The following is a 20,411-nucleotide window of genomic DNA, read 5'->3' as shown; positions in this document are numbered from 1 at the left end:
GTTCCATCACCACAGGGGAGCACATAAACATGAAAAAAGTATGCATGCGCTCACTGTACTGCAGATAAATGTCTGCTAAGTGGCATATTAAGCTAAATAGATTAATCTTAGAATGTAGCCCAGGGCTGCCCTCTTCCTGGAGATCTGTAGGTTTTCAGTCCAACCCTAATTCAGCATATCAGATTCAGCTAGTTAAGGTCTTGTTGAGCAGCTAATTAGTAGAATCAGGCGTGTTAAATTAGGGTTGGACTAAAACCCACAGGACAGTAGACCTCCAGGAAGAGGGTTGGGCAGCCCTGATGTAAGTTGAAGTTGAAGGAAACACGTAATGAAAGAAGTCTGAGACTTTCAGTTTAACCATACACCTGTATGTGGCCTTTGTTTAAAGAATAACTGTACTTGCAGCACTGGAGTTCCATCAATGGTCTTCAATGAAAAATACAATTTATCAATACATGTTGAAGTAAAAAAAATAGACAATGTGCCTAGTATCACATACTGTAAATGAATAATTTATTAATAATGCAATGTACAGCCCATGATGAATACGAACCTCCTGAATATCCCATCACGAAAAAGGACCATTCAACTAAAAATCCTTCCATCACAGAAATCAACAGACAGATGGTGGAAACGAAAGAGAGGGACTGTCTTCAGAGCATTAAACTCCTTAAAGCAAGTGTTCTTTTTAATTCTCTTTAATATATAATTCTTTCAAATATATTAGTACCTTGAGATAGGCGAAAGTCATGACTTTTGCCTATCTCAAGGTACTAATATATTTGAAATAATAAATATATATATAATTCTTTCAAATCTAGTCATATCAGTACATTTGGTCTCTGTTCCCTTAACCAGCGTTGAACAGCAAACTTTTGATAAAAAAGAAAAAAAGGTGCTGCTCCATCTCACATATCCTTCTCCTCCTTCCCTCCCACTGCTAAATACAAAATCAGGTAGTCCATGCTGCCTTCGATCAATCCTGTTAACCGATTGGGCCAAGAGGGTGTCTGTCTGTCCAGTAGCCTCCAATCACTAAAGCCCATTCTCCAGAGTTCTGATTCCGATGTTACAAACGCAGAGTAACGATTGTTCGACCAGTCTGTTCGTCATCAGTGGAAGGCGTAGAGCAGGAGGAGGATGGTGCAAACGCCGATGACTCCGCCTAGGATTAGGGAGTCTCGTCTCTTCCGCAGGTTGAGTCGCTGGACGAGGTTGTTGATGGCTGGGAAACGATCTGGAGGAGGAAGTTAAGGCAAACAGAAACAAGTGCCAACCACCTCTTATTACAAGTACTGTTCAAATAATCATTACATTGTAAATATAAACTGGGTGGTTCGAGCCCTGAATGCTGATTGGCTGACAGCCGGGGTATATTCAAGCAATAACACCCGAGGAGGTATGATATATGGCCAATATACCACGGCTAAGGGCTGTTCTTAGACAACACGTCGCTGAGTGCCTGGACACAGCCCTTAGCAGTGGTATATTGGCCATATATCACAACCCCTGAGGTGCCTTATTGCTATTATAAACTGGTTATCAACGTAATTAGAGCAGTCTGAACCCCGTCCTGCGCAACTGGGTCCTGAACTTCCTGACGGGCCGCCCCCAGGTGGTGAAGGTAGGAAACACCTCTTTGCTGATCCTCAACACAGGGGCCCCATAAAGGTGCGTGCTCAGCCCCCTCCTGTACTCCCTGTTCACCCATGACTGCATGGCCAAGCACGCCTCCAACTCAATCATCAAGTTCGCAGACGACACGACAGTGGTAGGCTTGACTACCAATGATGAGACGGCCTACAAGGAGGAGGTGAGGGCTCGGAGGGTGGTGCCAGGAAAACAACCTCTCACTCAACATCAACAAAACTAAGGAGATGACCGTGGACTTCAGGAAACAGCAGAGGGAGCACCCCCCCCATCCACATTGATGGGACCGCAATGGAGAAGGTGGAAAGCTTCAAGTTCCTTGGCGTACACATCACTGACAAACTCAAATGGACCACCCACACAGACAGTGTGGTGAAAAAGGCACAACAGAGCCTCTTCAACCTCAGGAGGCTAAAGAAGTTAGGCTAAAAAATAACACCTAAAACTTTTACAGATGCACAATTACGAGCATCCTGTCGGGCTGTATCACTGTCTGGTACGGCAACTGCAACGCCCACAACCGCAAAACTCTCCAGGAGGGTGGTGCGGTCTGCCCAATGCATTACAGGGGGCAAACTTCCCACCCGCCAGGACACCTACAGCACCCGATGCCATAGCAAGGACAAAAAGATCATCAAGGACATCAACCACCCGAGCCACTGCCTGTTCACCCCACTATCATCCAGAAGGTGAGCTCAGTACAGGTGCATCGAAGCTGGGACCGAGACTGAAAAAGGCCATCAGACTGCTAAACAGCCATCACTAGCACATTAGAGGTTGTGGCCTATAGAGATATAATAGGAATCACTGGCCACTTTAATGTCTCCGTATCTTAAATGTCTCATCTCATATGTGTAAACTGTACTCTATACTATTATACTGTATTTTAGTCACTTTAATTGTTTGCAAATATTGCATCACCCATCTCATATGTATATACTGTACTCTATACTATGTGACTGTCTCAGTCCAATGCTGCTCTGACATATGTGTATATACACAGCTCAAAAAAAATAAAGGGAACACTAAAATAACACATCCTAGATCTGAATGAATGAAATATTCTTAGTAAATACTTTTTTCTTTACATAGTTGAATGTGCTGACAACAAAAATCACGCAAAAATTATCAATGGAAATCAAATTTATCAACCCATGGAGGTCTGGATTTGGAGTCACACTCAAAATTAAAGTGGAAAACCACACTACAGGCTGATCCAACTTTGATATAATGTCCTTAAAACAAGTCAAAATGAGGCTCAGTAGTGTGTGTGGCCTCCACGTGCCTGTATGACCTCCCTACAACGCCTGGGCATGCTCCTGATGAGGTGGCGGATGGTCTCCTGAGGGATCTCCTCCCAGACCTGGACTAAAGCATCCGCCAACTCCTGGACAGTCTGTGGTGCAACGTGGCGTTGGTGGATGGAGCGAGACATGATGTCCTCCCAGATGACTACCGCCCCGTAGCACTCACTTTTGTCATCATGAAGTGCTTTGAGATACTAGTCAAGGACCATATCACCTCCACCCTACCTGACACACTAGACCCACTCCAAATTTGCTTACCGCCCAAATAGGTCCACAGACGATGCAATCTCAACCACACTGCACACTGCCCTAACCCATCTGGACAAGAGGAATACCTATGTGAGAATGCTGTTCAACGACTACAGCTCGGCATTTAACACCATAGTGCCCTCCAAGCTCGTCATCAAGCTCGAGACCCTGGGTCTCGACCCCGCCCTCGGCAACTGGGTACTGGACTTCCTGACGGGCCGCCCCCAGGTGGTGAGGGTAGGCAACAACATCTCCACCCCGCTGATCCTCAACACTGGGGCCCCACAAGGGTGCGTTCTGAGCCCTCTCCTGTACTCCCTGTTCACCCACGACTGCGTGGCCACGCACGCCTCCAACTCAATCATCAAGTTTGCGGACGACACAACAGTGGTAGGCTTGATTACCAACAACGACGAGACAGCCTACAGGGAGGAGGTGAGGGCCCTCGGAGTGTGGTGTCAGGAAAATAACCTCACACTCAATGTCAACAAAACTAAGGAGATGATTGTGGACTTCAGGAAACAGCAGAGGGAACACCCCCCTATCCACATCGATGGAACAGTAGTGGAGAGGGTAGTAAGTTTTAAGTTCCTCGGCGTACACATCACAGACAAACTGAATTGGTCCACCCACACAGACAGCATCGTGAGGAAGGCGCAGCAGCGCCTCTTCAACCTCAGGAGGCTGAAGAAATTCGGCTTGTCACCAAAAGCACACAAACTTCTACAGATGCACAATCGAGAGTATCCTGTCGAGCTGTATCACCGCCTGGTACGGCAACTGCTCCGCCCACAACCGTAAGGCTCTCCAGAGGGTAGTGAGGTCTGCACAACGCATCACCGGGGGCAAACTACCTGCCCTCCAGGACACCTACATCACCCGATGTCACAGGAAGGCCATAAAGGTCATCAAGGACAACAACCACCCGAGCCACTGCCTGTTCACCCCGCTATCATCCAGAAGGCGAGGTCAGTACAGGTGCATCAAAGCTGGGACCGAGAGACTGAAAAACAGCTTCTATCTCAAGGCCATCAGACTGTTAAACAGCCACCACTAACATTGAGTGGCTGCTGCCAACACACTGACTCAACTCCAGCCACTTTAATAATGGGAATTGATGGGAAATGTAAAATATATCACTAGCCACTTTAAACAATGCTACCTAATATGTTTACATACCCTACATTATTCATCTCATATGTATAAGTATATACTGTACTCTATATCATCTACTGCATCTTTATGTAATACATGTATCACTAGCCACTAACTATGCCACTTTGTTTACATACTCATCTCATATGTATATACTGCACTCAATACCATCTACTGTATCTTGCCTATGCCGCTCTGTACCATCACTCATTCATATATCTTTATGTACATATTCTTTATCCCCTTACACTTGTGTCTATAAGGTAGTAGTTTTGGAATTGTTAGCTAGATTACTTGTTGGTTATTACTGCATTGTCGGAACTAGAAGCACAAGCATTTCGCTACACTCGCACGAACATCTGCTAACCATGTGTATGTGACAAATAAAATTTGATTTGATGTGTTCAATTGGATTCAGGTCTGGAGAACGGGTGGGCCAGTCCATAGCATCAATGCCTTCCTCTTGCAGGAACTGCTGACACACTCCAGCCACATGAGGTCTAGCATTGTCTTGCATTAGGAGGAACCCAGGGCCAACCGCACCAGCATATGGTCTCACAAGGGGTCTGAGGATCTCATCTCGGTACCTAATGGCAGTCAGGCTACCTCTGGCGAGCACATGGAGGGCTGTGCGGCCCCCCAAAGAAATGCCACCCCACACCATGACTGACCCACCGCCAAACCGGTCATGCTGGAGGATGTTGCAGGCAGCAGAACGTTCTCCACGGCGTCTCCAGACTCTGTCACGTCTGTCACGTGCTCAGTGTGAAACTGCTTTCATCTGTGAAGAGCACAGGGTGCCAGTGGCGAATTTGCCAATCTTGGTGTTCTCTGGCAAATGCCAAACGTCCTGCACGGTGTTGGGCTGTAAGCACAACCCCCACCTGTGGACGTCGGGCCCTCATACCACCCTCATGGAGTCTGTTTCTGACCGTTTGAGCAGACACATGCACATTTGTGGCCTGCTGGAGGTCATTTTGCAGGGCTCTGGCAGTGCTCCTCCTGCTCCTCCTTGCACAAAGGCGGAGGTAGCGGTCCTGCTGCTGGGTTGTTGCCCTCCTACGGCCTCCATGTCTCCTGGTGTACTGGCCTGTCTCCTGGTAGTGCCTCCATGCTCTGGACACTACGCTGACAGACACAGCAAACCTTCTTGCCACAGCTCGCATTGATGTCCCATCCTGGATGAGCTGCACTACCTGAGCCACTTGTGTGGGTTGGAGACTCCGTCTCATGCTACCACTAGAGTGAAAGCACCGCCAGCATTCAAAAGTGACCGAAACATCAGCCAGGTAGCATAGGAACTGAGAAGTGGTCTGTGGTCACCACCTGCAGAACCACTCCTTTATTGGGAGTGTCTTGCTAATTGCCTATAATTTCCACCTATTGTCTATTCCATTTGCACAACAGCATGTGAAATTTATTGTCAGTGTTGCTTCCTAAGTGGACAGTTTGATTTCACAGAAGTGTGATTGACTTGGAGTTACATTGTGTTGTTTAAGTGTTCCCTTTATTTTTTTGAGCAGTGTATATTCTTAATCCATTCCTTACTTAGATTTGCGTGTATTTTAGGTATATGTTGTGAAATGCACAAGCATTTCGCCACACCCGCAATAACATTTGCTAAACACGTGTATGTGACTTGATTTGATCAGCATTCAGGGCTCGAACCACCCAGTTTATATTTCCAATGTAATTATTATCTGAACGTTACTTGCAATAAAGAGGTGGTTGGCACTGCTGAATTAGAATCTAAAAATGCCAAACTGCCTGCTTTTCTGTTGTATCTGCAACATTTTTGTCTGTTCTGAAATTGTCTCTGAAAGGCAACTGATCTCGACAGCAAAGTGAAATAGTACCCTATACATTGCCTTCGGAAAGTATTCAGAGCCCTTGACTTTTTCCACATTTTGTTAGGTTACAGCCTTATTCTAAAATGTATTAAAATAGTCAACCCACACACAATACCGCATAATGACAAAGCAAAAATGCATATTTATCAAAACTAAAAACTATTCAGACCCTTTACTTAGTAATTTGTTGAAGCACCTTTGACAGCAATTACAGCCTCGAGTCTTCTTGGCTATGACACTACAAGCTTGGCACACCTGTATTTGGGGAGTTTCTCCCATTCTTCTCTGCAGATCCTCTCGAGCTCTGTCAGGTTGAATGGGGAGCATTGCTGCAGGTCTCCCCAGAGATGTTCCATCAAGTTAAGTCTGGGCTCTGGCTGGGCCACTCAAGGACATTCAGAGACTTGTCCTGAAGCCACTCCTGCATTGTCTTGGCTGTGTTTAGGGTCATTGTCCTGTTGGAAGGTGTACCTTCGCCCCAGTGAGAACCTGCTCCAGAGCGCTCAGGACTTCATCAAGATCTCTATATTTTGCTCCGTTCGTCTTTGCCTCGATCCAGACTCCCCACAGCATGATTATGACGCTTGGCATTCAGGCCAAAGAGTTTCATCTTGGTTTCAGCAGACCAGAGAATCTTGTTTCTCATGGTCAGAGTCCTTTAGATGACTTTTGGCAAACTCCAAGTGGGCTGTCATGTGCCGTTTACTGAGGAGTGGCTTCCGTCTGGCCCCTCTACCATAAAAGCCTGATTGGTGGAGTGCTGCAGAGACGGTTGTCCTTCTGGAAGGTTCTCCCATCTCCACAGAGGAACTCTGGAGCTCTGTCAGTGTGACTACTGGGTTCTCGGTCACCTCCCTGACAAAGGCCCTTCTCCCCCGATTACTCAGTTTGGCCGGGCGACCAATTCTAGGAAGAGTCTAGTAGTTTCAAACTTCTTCCATTTAAGAAGGATGCAGGCCAGTGTGTCCTTTGGGACCTTCAATGCTGCATAATTTATTTTCTACACTTCCCCAGATCTGCGCCTCAACACAATCCTGTCTCTAATTACAATTAATTCAACCTCATTGCTTGGTTTTTGCTCTGACATGCACTGTCAGCTGTGGGACCTTATATAGACAGGTGTGTGCCTTTCCAAATGATGTCCAATCAATTGAATTTACCACAGGCGGACTCCTATCAAGTTGTAGAAACATCTCAAGGATGATCAATGTAAACAGAATGCACCTGAGCTCAATTACATGTCTCATAGAAAAGGGTCTGAATACTTACGGAAAAAATGTATATTAAAAAAAAATCAAAGGCTGTAATGTAACAAAATTTGGAAAAGGTCAAGGGGTCTGAATACTTTCCGAAGGAACGGTGTTGTTCACAGAAAACCCTAGCAGCAGTGAAATCCCCCCCCCCCCACAGTTAAATGGACCAGATTGCTCAGATATTTCCTTAGATAAGAGTTTCTCTCTCCAGAGGCTGGTGTCCCATGTGCGGAAACAATGGAATCGCCGGCCAGAAGGCCTGATAACAATGCTCTCTGAGAACAGAGAAGAGACCAGACATAATCAGGCACCCATTAGTGGTGCTCCAGTCTCCTTTTCACCTCATTTAATACCTGATTAACAAAAGGCACATCTCAATAGGTGGTCCAGGTATGTCATGACATAGCACAAGTAGGGGGGTGGGGGGGGGTTTTCCTCTTTTTTTCTCCTCAATTGTTCCTCAAGCAAGGTGGGAGGCAGATGACATCACAAATTCGCATCAGACCAACTCATTGAATACCATACTCCTTGAAGTTTGCAGTTGTGTGTAAAAATAACTAAATTTTGCTCAAAACATTCTTTTTTTACCACTTTAGTGCATGTACTTTACTGTATTTATACTTGGGATATCACTTTTCAACAGGAAAAGTTTGAAGACACTGGAGGATGTCTCTGGGGCCTCAGACTGAGATAAAGCATTCTAATTGAAACATGCTCAGTGTGCCTTTCAAACAGTTAGGATGCGTAATGTGAACCGACAGGCACTCTGGCTATCATTGTTTATGGGACTCTATAGCTGTATTGTGTCTGGTTGCAGCTCACAGGAGGTAATAGTACAGTAAAATAAGAAGCCTAATGAGTAAGAGTGTTGCGCTAACAATGCCAAGGTCGTGGGTTCAGTTCTTGCAGGGATCAGATAACATGTACTCACTTCTGTAAATTGCTTTGGATAAAAGTGTCTACTATGTGGCCTTAAAAGACAACTATGATCTAATAAAAGTTAATCTCCAGACGTTCTTGTCTGATTAAAAGGAAAAATATGGCATATTTGTGAATTTGTTCTCTCTCACACAGACATGAACATAGGGTTGCCTTCCCAGACAAAGAGTCTAGGACAAAAACGTGATTTTTAATGGAGAATCTCCAATGTGCATAAGGTTTGCTTGGTGTTGTAAAGGATACTGGCCAGAGTGTTGACTCTGCTTTGTATAGACTTCAATAGCCCTCTCTGGGATGTCATGTTCTCCTTGGTCGCCATGGCAATACTGCAGGGAGAGAAGAAGACAGTGACATACACTACTGTTCAACTGTTTGGGGTCACTTAGAAATGTCCTTGTTTTTGAAAGAAAAGCACATTTTTTGTCCATTAAAATATCAAATTAATCAGAAATACAGTGTAGACATTGTTAACGTCTTATGGCTAGGGACAGTATTGAGTAGTTTGGATGAATACGGTGCCCAGAGTAAACTGCCTGCTACTCAGGCCCAGTTGCTAATATATGTATATTATTAGTAGATTTGGATAGAAAACACTCTGAAGTTTCTAAAACTGTTTGAATGATGTCTGAGTATAACAGAACTCATAAGGCAGGTAAAAACCTGAGAAAAAATCCAACCAGGAAGTGGGAAATCTGAGGTTTGTAGTTTTTCAACTCATTGCCTATCGAATATACAGTGTCTATGGGGTCAAATTGCACTTCCTAAGGCTTCCACTAGAGGTCAACAGTCTTTAGAACCTTGTTTGATGCTTCTACTGTGAAGGAGGGGGGAATGGGACCTGAATGAGTCAGTGGTCTGAGCTGGTCATGCGCATTCACGTGGAGTCAACAGAAGTCAGAAATAGCATTATAAATATTAACTTACCTTTGATCTTCATCAGAATGCACTCCCAGGAATCCCAGTTCCACAATAAATGTTTGTTTTGTTTGATAAAGTCCATAATTTATGTCCAAATACCTTCTTGTTGTTTGTGCATTTAGTTCAAAAATCTAAATTCATGAGGCGCGATCAGACGAAAAGTCAAAAAGTTCAGTTACAGTCCCGTAGAAACATGTCAAACGATGTATAGAATCAATCTTTAGGATGTTTTTAACATAAATCTTTAATAATATTCCAACTGGAGAATTCCTTTGTCTTTAGAAATGAAAAGGAACAGAGCTACCTCTCACTGGAGTGAGCATTATCAGCTCATGGCAGACACCTGATTGAAAGAGCTCTCATTCCCTCCTCCTTCATAGTAGAAGCCTGAAACAAGGTTCTACCGACTGTTGGCATCTAGTGGAAGCCTTAGGAAGTGCAATATGACCCCATAGACACTGTGTATTCGATAGGCAATGAGTTGAAAAACTACAAACCTCAGATTTCCCACTTCCTGGTTGGATTTTTTCTCAGGTTTATGCCTGCCATATGAGTTCTGTTATACTCACAAACATCATTCGAACAGTTTTAGAAACTTCAGTGTTTTCTATTCAAATCTACTAATAATACACATATATTAGCAACTGGGCCTTAGTAGCAGGCAGTTTACTCTGGGCACCTTATTCATCCAAGCTACTCAATACTGCCCCCCAGACATAAGAAGTTAATCAGAACAAGTTTTCAGCTGTGCTAACATGATGGCAAAGGGTTTTCTAATGATCAATTAGCCTTTTAAAATGATGAACTTGGATTAGCTAACACAACGTGCCATTGGAACACAGGAGTGATGGTTGCTGATAATGGGCGTCTGTACGCCTATGTAGATATTCCATTAAAAATCTGCCGTTTCGAGCTACAATGGTCATTTACAATGTCGACACGTATTTCGAAACAATTTGATGTGATTTTAATGGACAATATTTTTTTGTTGCTTTTCTTTCAAAAACAAAGACATTTCTAAAATGACCCCAAACTTTTGAACGGTAGTTTACATAGGTTAAATAAGAGAGGTGACCCACCCTACAATATCAACCCTGTAAGACTTCTGCTATGTTATAAACAGCTTTTTTCTAGCAGAGAGTATGAGCCACAATTGTGTGTGTAGGTCCCCCAGGTGCAACTACCATGACAGACAGGTGTGTGGAGGAGGAGAAATCCATTGGGGGGCTTTCACATTAACTTAAAATGCAGAGAGCATTACAGGGGAGCTGAGTCACTGAGGACCGGTGGATATTAGCGCACAGAAACACTGAGGCATGTACTGCTACCACACACACACACACACATAGTGTTTCCCCTAGGTAATTTTTCAGGAGTGGTGGCAAGGTAGGTGCACACAACATTGTAGAATAATAGTGAAGACACCAAAACTATGAAATAACACATATGGAATCATGTAGTAACCAAAAAGTGTTTGTTTTTTTAATTATATGAGAGTCACCCTTTGCCTTGACAGCTTTGCACACTCTTGGCATTTTCTCAACCAGCTTCACCTGGAATTATTTTCCAACAGTCATGAAGAAGTTCCCACATATGCTGAGCACTTGTTGGCTGCTTTTCCTTCACTCATCCCAAACCATCTCAATTGGGTTGAGGTCGGATGATTGCAGAGGCCATGTCATCTGATGCTTCACTCCATCACTCTCCTTCGTGGTCAAATAACCCTTACACAGCCTGGAGGTTGGTTGGCTCATTGTCCTGTTGAAAAACAAATGACAGTCGCACTAAGCGCAAACCAGATGGGATAGCATATCACTGCAGAATGCTGTGGTAGCCATGCTGGTTAAGTGAGCCTTGAATTCTAAATAAATCAGACTGTCACCAGCAAAGCACCATAACACCACCTCCTCCATGCTTCATGGCGGGGACCACACATGTGGAGATCATCCATTCACCTACTCTGCATCTCACAAAGACACGGCGGTTGGAAGCAAAAACCTCAAATTTGGAATCGTCAAACCAAAAGGACAGAATTCCACCGGTCTAATGTCCATTGCTCGTGTTTCTTGGCCCAAGCAAGTCTCTTCTTATTGGTAGTAGTAGTTTCCTTGCAGCAATTCAACCATGAAGCCCTGCTTCACACAGTCTCCTCTGAACAGTTGATGTTGAGATGTGTCTTGTCACTTGAACTCTGAAGCATTAATTTGGTCTGCAATTTCTGAGGCTGATAACTCTAAATAACTTGTCCTTTGAAGCAGAGGTAACTCTGAGTCTTCCTTTCCTGTGGCGGTCCTCGAGAGAGTTTTATCATTGCGCTTGATAGTTTCTTCAAGTGCAGTCGCAAAAACCATCAAAGTTTTTGAAATCTTCCAGATTGACTGACCTTCATGACGTAAAGTAATTTATTTGCTTATTTGAGCTGTCCTTGCCATAATATGGACTTGGCCTTTTACCAAATAGGGCTGTCTTCTGTATACCACCCCTACCTTGTCACAACACAACTGATTGGCTCAAACGCATTAAACAAAGAAATTCCACAAATTGACTTTTAACAAGGCACACCTGTTAATTGAAATGCATTCCAGGTGACTACCTTATGAAGCTGGTTGAGAAAATCCAGTTAGTTAAATATATTTTGGCAGTTAACACTCAACTCCTTTTGGCCCCGCAATGGCATATGATGTAGTTAACCCGGCACCTTAATCCACAGCCCAAAACCCCTCTCCCAATGACTTCCCTTATAATGTGCTAAGACCTCAAATAAGACAGTATTTGGCAACATACTGAGTTTTTTAAAAGTGGAATTCCTGGATTTAAATACAGGTGTATTCAAATGTATTCACATGTATTCACTGGCGTTGTGCTCTGGATACAGGCAGACTCTTTTTGGGGGGCAGTGAGGAGAAAAAAGGTTGGGATCAAACAGATGTAAACTATTTATCCCTGGTTACAAATATGGGAACAAATCTGTTGTCGCTAATTGCCTAGCTGCAGGGACAGGTAGGATTACGCAACAGTCTGCCCTGGCCTCAGAGACTGTAATAAGGTGACAACAGTAAAACACAAAAGGGTGTCCTGGGGGGCCCCTAGGCCAGGTATGGCCCTTGGTGAGCAGAACCCATGGGGGGGTCAACCAGACTTGTTTACATGGCTGTCAGAACCTAGTATACTGAGCCTGGTTGTCAGATTAGTGACTTGGTCAGGTGAGTGAGCATGTGTGAGTGTTTGGTGTTTTGAGTGAGTTTGACCAAGCAAGGATGTGAGTGCACTGTGTTTGAGTGTGTATGCATGGGTGCGAGAGAGTTTGATTGAGAAAGTGTGGTTGTTTAAAATTTGTACTCTTTTCTTTGTAAGTACAATGTGAGTCTGAGTAAATACAGTAAGCGTGTGCAACACCTCTTGCAGGGTATTGCTGACGGGACAATCTCTCTCTATGCCAAGGGTCTAGCTCATATATCATGTTCTCCAGAGTCAGAGGGGAAGACTGATCGCCTCTCTTCCCAAAGCCCAACACTGCTGACGGACTGTAACACTGGGCCAGCGTTAGCGCTACGCTAATGTGCTACTGGCAATCAGAGCTGCTATCTGATAGGGGCTAGTCTAATGCTAACTCATACACACACCGACTCAACCTGGCTGAACACCAGCTCAATGCTAAACTAGCTTAGATCATCACCGTTAGCATCTCAAGGAAAATGACCTAAAGTAAACTCGCTGTGGGGCTTCTAGATATGTTTATTGAGACCAATTCTCGCCAGTCTAACTGCAATTTGAAAAACCTAAATATGGAGATGTTAATGTAACTACCACAAACAGCATTTTTGTGCTGTAAGAATCTCACCCTTTCCTTTCTGCTTCGGGGCACTCACTGGAGTACCTGATCAACTGTTACTCTCAAAACATTGCAGGTGTTATCTCCAACCTGTGAAAGGGTCTTAAAACCTGATTGTATATTAAGACACACATATATATATATATATATGATTTTATTTTATATATTTTATATATCTCAGCCCTCCTCGTCCCCACAGGGCATAATAACACAAATAATCAAGAGAACAAAGAAATAAGCTTCATTATCTTCTCGCTGTGTGCGTGTGTGTCTTGTTAGGCGTGTTCAAGACTTTGAGAGAACCGGTAATGATGGTGACTTTCTCATCCAGTGTAATTTTCTGCTTCACTTAAACAAGAGGAAGGAGAGTGGGAGAGGGAGGCTGGGGGGGCTGGACGGGAAGAGGCGCTGCATGGCTCACAAGTCCACTTAATGAAGCACCTGCGCCAGTAGCCTCCCCTATGGGCAGCAATCTGTGGGTGGACTGCGGCAAGGAGAGAAGATGGATAGGAGGGGGAGGGAGGGAAGGATGGATAGATGGAGGGTGGAGGAGGTTGGGCTGGTTGGCCACACATGACTGGGGACACCCTTTATGGCATATGAGGCAGAGGCAACAGGGAGGCTGAGATGGTGGGAGGGATAGCGGCATAGTCCACTTCCTCTCTCCTCAAACTGTGCTTGACCATATCAGCCCACTTAGGCCTGAAAGCTGATCTTGTATCCATCTCTGGGCTAATGGTGTAATCTCTTCATCTAATGGTGTCACAGTGGATGTTAAGAGGTGGGGTCAGAGGCAAAGCGCTCCACACAGGTCACCATCTGATTTGTCAGGATCACTAATGTCTCTGTAATCGACTCTTTAGACTTCACCTCATGCCCATGGAGATGTCTAACATCCACTGTAGCTATGTGGAGGAAATTAATATTCACGACATACTATGCTGTTTTTTCTTAAATATTGTACGTTGTCATATGGGAGTATTGTTTACTGATACAAACTTGTCTTGTGTGACACCACAGTGTGAGCTTCTGTGTTTACGATCGGCAGGAATTTAGCTACGTGGGAATTGCAGGGAAAAAGAGAATTCAGCTAACTGTCACATGACAAGAAGATGTACTTTCTATAAAAGGAGAAAGCCAACTCTGTTCATTGGGCTTTAACTGTGTAAGGTGAGTGGATTGTTAAACTGCTCCATTTTTGCATATCTTATAATAAAGTTGTTGTTTGAAAGAATCTTCAGTCCCTCTTCCTATAGAATTTTTACCACACCAACTCCTGTGGTAGCAATTCTATAGGTTGTGGTATAAATTATACATATCAGTACCAGTCAAAAGTTTGGAAAAACCTTGTCATTCAAGGGTTTTCCTTTATTTTTACTATTTTCTACATTGTAGAATAGTAGTGAATACATCAAAACTATGAAATAACACATACGGAATCATGTAGTAACCAAAAAAGTTAAAACAAATCCAAATAAACATAAACATACATTTACATATACATCTTAGATTCTTCAAAGTAGCCACCCTTTGCCTTGATGACAGCTTTGCACACTCTCGGCACTCTCAACCAGCTTCACCTGGAATGCTTTCCCAACAGTCTTGAAGAAGTTCCCACATATGATGAACACTTGTTGGCTGCTTTTCCTTCACTCTGCAGTCCAACTCATCCCAAACCATCTCAACTGGGTTGAGGTCAGGTGATCGTGGGGGCCAGGTCATCTGATGAAGCACTCCATCACTCTCCTTTTTGGTCAAATAGCCCTTACACAGCCTGGAGGTGTGTTGGGTCATTGTCTTGTTGAAAAAAAAAATTCTAGTCCCACTAAGCGCAAACCACATGGGATGGTGTATCGCTGCAGAATGCAATGGTAGCTATGCTATGCTGGTTAAGTGTGCTTGAAATCTAAATAAATCACTGACCGTGTCACCAGCAAAGCACCCCCACACCATCACACCTCCATGCTTCACGGTGGGAACCACATATGCGGAGATAATCCGTTCACCTACTCTGCATCTCACAAAGACAAGGCGGTTGGAACCAAAAATCTCAGATTTGGACTCATCAAACCAAAGGACAGATTTCCACTGGTCTAATGTCCATTCCTCATGTTTCTTGGCCCAAGCAAGTCATCTTACTGGTGTCCTTTAGTAGTGGTTTCTTTGGAGCAATTTGACCATGAAGCCCTGATTCAAGCAGTTTCCTCTGAACAGTTGAAGTTGAGATGTGTGTTACTTGAACTCTGAAGCATTAATTTGGGCTGCAATTCCTGAGGCTGGTAACTAATGAACTTATCCTCTGCAGCAGAGGTAACTCTGGGTCTTGCTTTCCTGTGGCAGTCCTCATGAGAGAGTTTCATCAAAGCGCTTGATGGTTTTTGCAACTGCATTTGAAGAACCTTTCAAAGTTCTTGACATTTTCAGGATCGACTGACCTTCATGTCTTAAAGTAATGTCTTTGCTTATTTGAGCGGTCCTTGCCATAATATAGACTTGGTCTTTTACCAAATAGGGCCGTCTTCTGTATACCACCCCTACCTGTCACAACACAACTGATTGGCTCAAACGCATTGAGGAAAGAACTTCCACAGAAATTAACTTGCACAAACCTGCACAGGTGACTACCTCATGAAGCTGGCTGAGAGAATCCCAAGAGTGTGCAAAGCTGTCATCAAGGCAAAGGGTGGCTACTTCGAAGAATCTTGAAGAATTTTGATTTGTTTAACACTTTTCTGCTTACTACATCATTCCTTACGTTATTTCATAGTTTTGATGTCGTCACTATTATTCTACAATGTAGAAAATAGTAAAAATAAAGAGAAACCCTTGCATGAGTAGGTTTGTCCAAACTTTGACTGGTACTGTATATATGTGTGAGAGTGTGTGAGTGCCTATACTCGTGGGTACCGAAAAAAAAAGTCCCAACAAGGATAGTAAAACAAGGAAAATTCTCCCTCGTGGGGATATTTCCCAGTTACTTTAGGCTTAGAGGTTAGGTTTAGGGGTAATGGTTAGGTTTAAGGGTCCGTGAAAATTGGATTTTGAATGGAAATACATTTTAGGTCCCCACAATGATAGTAAAACATATGCTGTGTGAGAGAGAATGTCTGTCTGTATTAGGCTTACCTTATTGTGTCATCCATCAGGCGGTCAGAGCTGCAAGGAGAGAGAGGAGAAAAGAGAAGAAGGAGACGGTTAGTTTGAGGTGAGACAGCAGCAGTGTGGTGATATGGGGGAGACTGACTGACTTTATCTCCACATCTCTCTGGGAGTCAGGATCAGGGAAGAAGCAATCGATGCCAAGCTACCCAGTTCTGATCAGGTCCATGGGCTCGCTGCGCTTGGCCGGGAACCCCCTTCCCTCCCTCCCCAGCAGCACCCAGCCTAACAGAGCCGATGAGCTGAAATACTCAACTTTGATTTATGTTGTGGGCCTTCATTCCAATTTCTCATTGACTTCAATGCATGATTTACAAGAAAATACAGAGTTGCTTTTGTGCATCTTGAGTTAGGATGAGGAACCACTGAATGTATCACAGGGCACAGATGGGGTCATAAATACCAAATGATTTGATGGGATTGCTTATGACAGCTGTTGTGTCACCTTTATGACAGCTCTATGGCATTGCATTCACTGAGGTGAAAGGTCACATGAAACATTCATAACAGGAGTCATGTCCTGTCCACACACATCAGCCTGCAGTCAGCGATAGCATTGTCAACACAGTATGGTACTACTATGGCCTTCTCTATAGCCGACATAGAGTAGACTTTATTGGCTACAGCAGCATTGTGGTTGTCTTCACAAATCAAATATTTCTTGAATCAAAAAAAACTTATTCCCAACAGATATAAAATGTCATCTTGTCCATTTTTAAAAACTAAAACAACCTCTCTCAGAGGCGCATAAAACAGTGTTAAATAAATCTTCGGCCTAATTCTTTGGAATGTCATGTCATTGTCAGGTGGTTTCAGGGGAGGTGTGGAAAACATATCTATACTGTGATCTGTCCATCCATCTCTACATCTCATAAAAAGGAGGAATGACTGTCAAACAGGTTTCAGCTCCATTACATGTATAATACGTAGAAGCGAGAGAAAGGCCGCACTAAGCTCCTAAAGTGCTTTCCTTCACTCTCTCCCTCCAACCCTCGCTCTGAGCTAGCCTCTAGCACTAACACCACAGCTAACACTTTGCATGATAACGCTGCATGACCAGACAGGAGGGGGTCGAAGGAGGGAGGGGGTGAGAAACCCTCTCCTGAATGTACAGTTGAAGTCGGAGGTTTACATACACTTAGGTTGGAGTCATTAAAACTTGTTTTTCAACCAGGCCACAAATGTCTTGTTAACAAACTATAGTTTTGGCAAGTCGGTTAGGACATCTACTTTGTGCATGACAAGTAATTTTTCCAACAGTTGTTTAGACAGATTATTTCACTGTATCACAATTCAAATCAAATCAAATCAATTCCAGTGGGTCAGAAGTTTACATACACTAAGTTGATTGTGCCTTTAAACAACTTGGAAAATTCCAGAAAATTATGGACATGGCTTTAGAAGCTTCTGATTGACTCAAATTGTCAATTAGCCTATTGGAGGTGTACCTGTGGATGTATTTCATGGCCTACCTTCAAAATCAGTGCCTCTTTGCTTGACATCATGGGAAAATCAAAATAAATCAGCAAAGACCCCAGAAAAAAAATTATAGACCTCCACAAGTCTGGTTTATCCTCGGGAGCAATTTCCAAAATGCCTGAAGGTACCACGTTCATCTTTACAAACAATAGTAAACCAGTATAAACACCATGGGACCATGCAGCTGTCATACCGTTCAGGAAGGAGACGTGTTCTGTCTCCTAGAGATGAACGTACTTGTGTGAAAATTTCAAATCAATCCCAGAACAGCAGCAAAGGACCTTGTGAAGATGCTGGAGGAAACAGGTACAAAAGTATCTATATCCACAGTAAGACAAGTCCTATATCGACATAACCTGAAAGGGCGCTCAGCAAGGAAAAACCCACTGCTCCAAAACCGCCATAAAAAAGCCAGACTACGGTTTGCAACTACACATGGGGACGAAGATTGTACTTTTTGGAGAAATGTCCTCCGGTCTGATGAAACAAATATATAATTGTTTGGCCATAATGACCATCGTTATGTTTGGAAGAAAAGGGGGGAGACTTGCAAGCCGAAGAACACCATCCCAACCATGAAACATTGGGGTGCCAGCATCATGTTGTGGGGGTGCTTTGCTGCAGGAGGGACTGGTACACTTCACAAAATAGATGGCAGCATGAGGAAGGAAAATTGTGTGGATATATTGAAGCAACATCAAGACATCAGTCAGGAAGTTAAAGCTTGGTTGCAAATGGGTCTTCCAAATGGACAATGACCCCGAGCATACTTCCAAAGTTGTGACAAAATGGCTTAAGGACAACAAAGTCAAGGTATTGGAGTGGCCATCACAAAGCCCTGACCTCAAGCCCATAGAAAATGTGTGGGCAGAACTGAAAAAGCGTGTGTGCGAGCAAGGAGGCCTACAAACCTGACTCAGTTACACCAGCTCTGTCAGGAGGAATGGGCCAAAATTCACCCAACTTATTGTGGGACGCTTGTGGAAGGCTACCTGAAACGTTTGACCCAAGCTAAACAATATAAAGGCAATGCTACCAAATTCTAAATGAGTGTATGTCAACTTCTGACACACTGGGAATGTGATGAAAGAAATAAAAGCTGAAATAAATCACTCTACTATTATTCTGACCTTTCACATTCTTAAAATAAAAGTGGTGATCCTACTTCAACTGTATCCATGTATTCCTACCACTCCTGACTTCCTACTACCCATGGTACCTCATCCTATCCCAGTCTTGTTGTTTATGTGGGGTGTCACCTCATACAGTGTCAGCCAACCCATTGAAGACAAAGCCTGTGAGATTAGCACTGTTAGCACTGTGCTGCTAATTGTTATTAATGGCCCCAGTTGCTGCTGACGAGGCACTTTACTAGATCTCTCCTTCTCTCAAGCTATAGTCTCTCTCCCTGTCCTATATTGTTACAAAGCTCTCTTTAGGCAGCAGCATGGAAATGGCTAACTCCCTAATTTCCCATAACATCATCTCTCCCTTTCAGCTAGCCTAGTGTTAACACCCCAGGTAACACTTTGCATGCTAATGCTGCATAACCAGACAGGAGGGGAGGGAGGGAAGTGGATGAGGGACCCTCTCCTGAATGTATATCTGAGAGGTGTGCTATATCATTTTCACTGTCAGTCAAAGTCAGGCTTACATCATAGCTTCCACATAAATTCACCTGGTCAGTCTAGGTCATTGAAAGAGCAGGTGTTCATAACGTTTTGTAAACTCAGTGTATACTGGACTTGAATATGAACACAGCCAAAATAGTACCATTCCTAACCTCTTACTGCCCACAGTTCCCAATCCTATCCTTCAAACAAATAGCTTTGCTATCATCCCTAGCCCCCATCACTGTGACACAGTACCAATCACCTCAGAGCTCATCTTCAGACACAGCTAATAGCCTGTTTAGCTGGTGTGTCACCTCATACAGTATCATTCATCTGCAGCCAACCCGTTGATGACATATTAAGCCTGTGAGCACTGTTAGCAATGTGCTGCTAATTGTTATAAATGGTCCGTTGCTGCTGACGAGGCCCTTTACTCAGTCTCTCTTCCGGTCCTTCAGCAATAGTCTCAGTGACATTGGACAGAGAGCCTCACACACAGGTTATCCAAAAAAGTATGGAGCTTAAAAACAGGTAAATTACTACTAGCTTACCCTAGACTCATTCATCTACATTAAGTTAAATGAATCTCAACGAGGGTGGGAGTTCTGTAACTAAGTATTTATTGATGAACCAAACACAAACAAGTCTTTATTGCTATTATCCCAAATTGTTGTTACAGAGCTCTCTTTAGGCAACAGCATGGAACTGGCCAACTCCCTCATTTCCCCTAAGATCACAGAAAATTCCAAAATGAAGTTGATCTTCCCTTCTCCCTCCCCCAGTTTAACTTGAACACATTTGTCGGATGGCTGTCCTTTGTAGGTGTGATGAGATAATGGCTAACGTCGTGAAGTGGCTCAACAGACAGAAATAATGTTGTGAATCTGAACTACAGTGAATGAAACACAGCCAGCTGCACACAGAGACCAGGCACTGCTTCAGTGTCTCAAATGGCACCCTATATTAGACAGTGAACTACTTTTGACGGGCCCTGGTCAAAAGTAGTG

General features: G+C 43.7%; 1 protein-coding gene across 5 annotated transcripts in view; it reads right to left on the bottom strand.

Moving 5' to 3' along the window:
- Positions 1 to 496: 496 nt before the first annotated feature.
- Positions 497 to 20,411, bottom strand: part of LOC112267022 (Golgi SNAP receptor complex member 1) — a 49,771-nt gene continuing 29,856 nt past the window's right edge. For 4 of the 5 annotated variants that reach the window (XM_024445026.2, XM_024445023.2, XM_024445025.2 and 1 more), the window contains 3 exons: positions 16,280 to 16,309; positions 8,647 to 8,729; positions 739 to 1,237 (listed from right to left, as the gene is read on the bottom strand). In XM_024445026.2, coding sequence (XP_024300794.1) covers positions 1,113 to 1,237; positions 8,647 to 8,729; positions 16,280 to 16,309 — 238 coding nt within the window. In that variant the 3' untranslated portion in view covers positions 739 to 1,112. The other variant, XR_002956042.2, reaches the window with a different exon arrangement.

Source organism: Oncorhynchus tshawytscha, linkage group LG14 (genome assembly GCF_018296145.1).
Source record: "Oncorhynchus tshawytscha isolate Ot180627B linkage group LG14, Otsh_v2.0, whole genome shotgun sequence".
Taxonomy (NCBI): Eukaryota; Metazoa; Chordata; class Actinopteri; order Salmoniformes; family Salmonidae; genus Oncorhynchus; species Oncorhynchus tshawytscha.
This window is presented reverse-complemented; position numbering and strand designations above follow the sequence as displayed.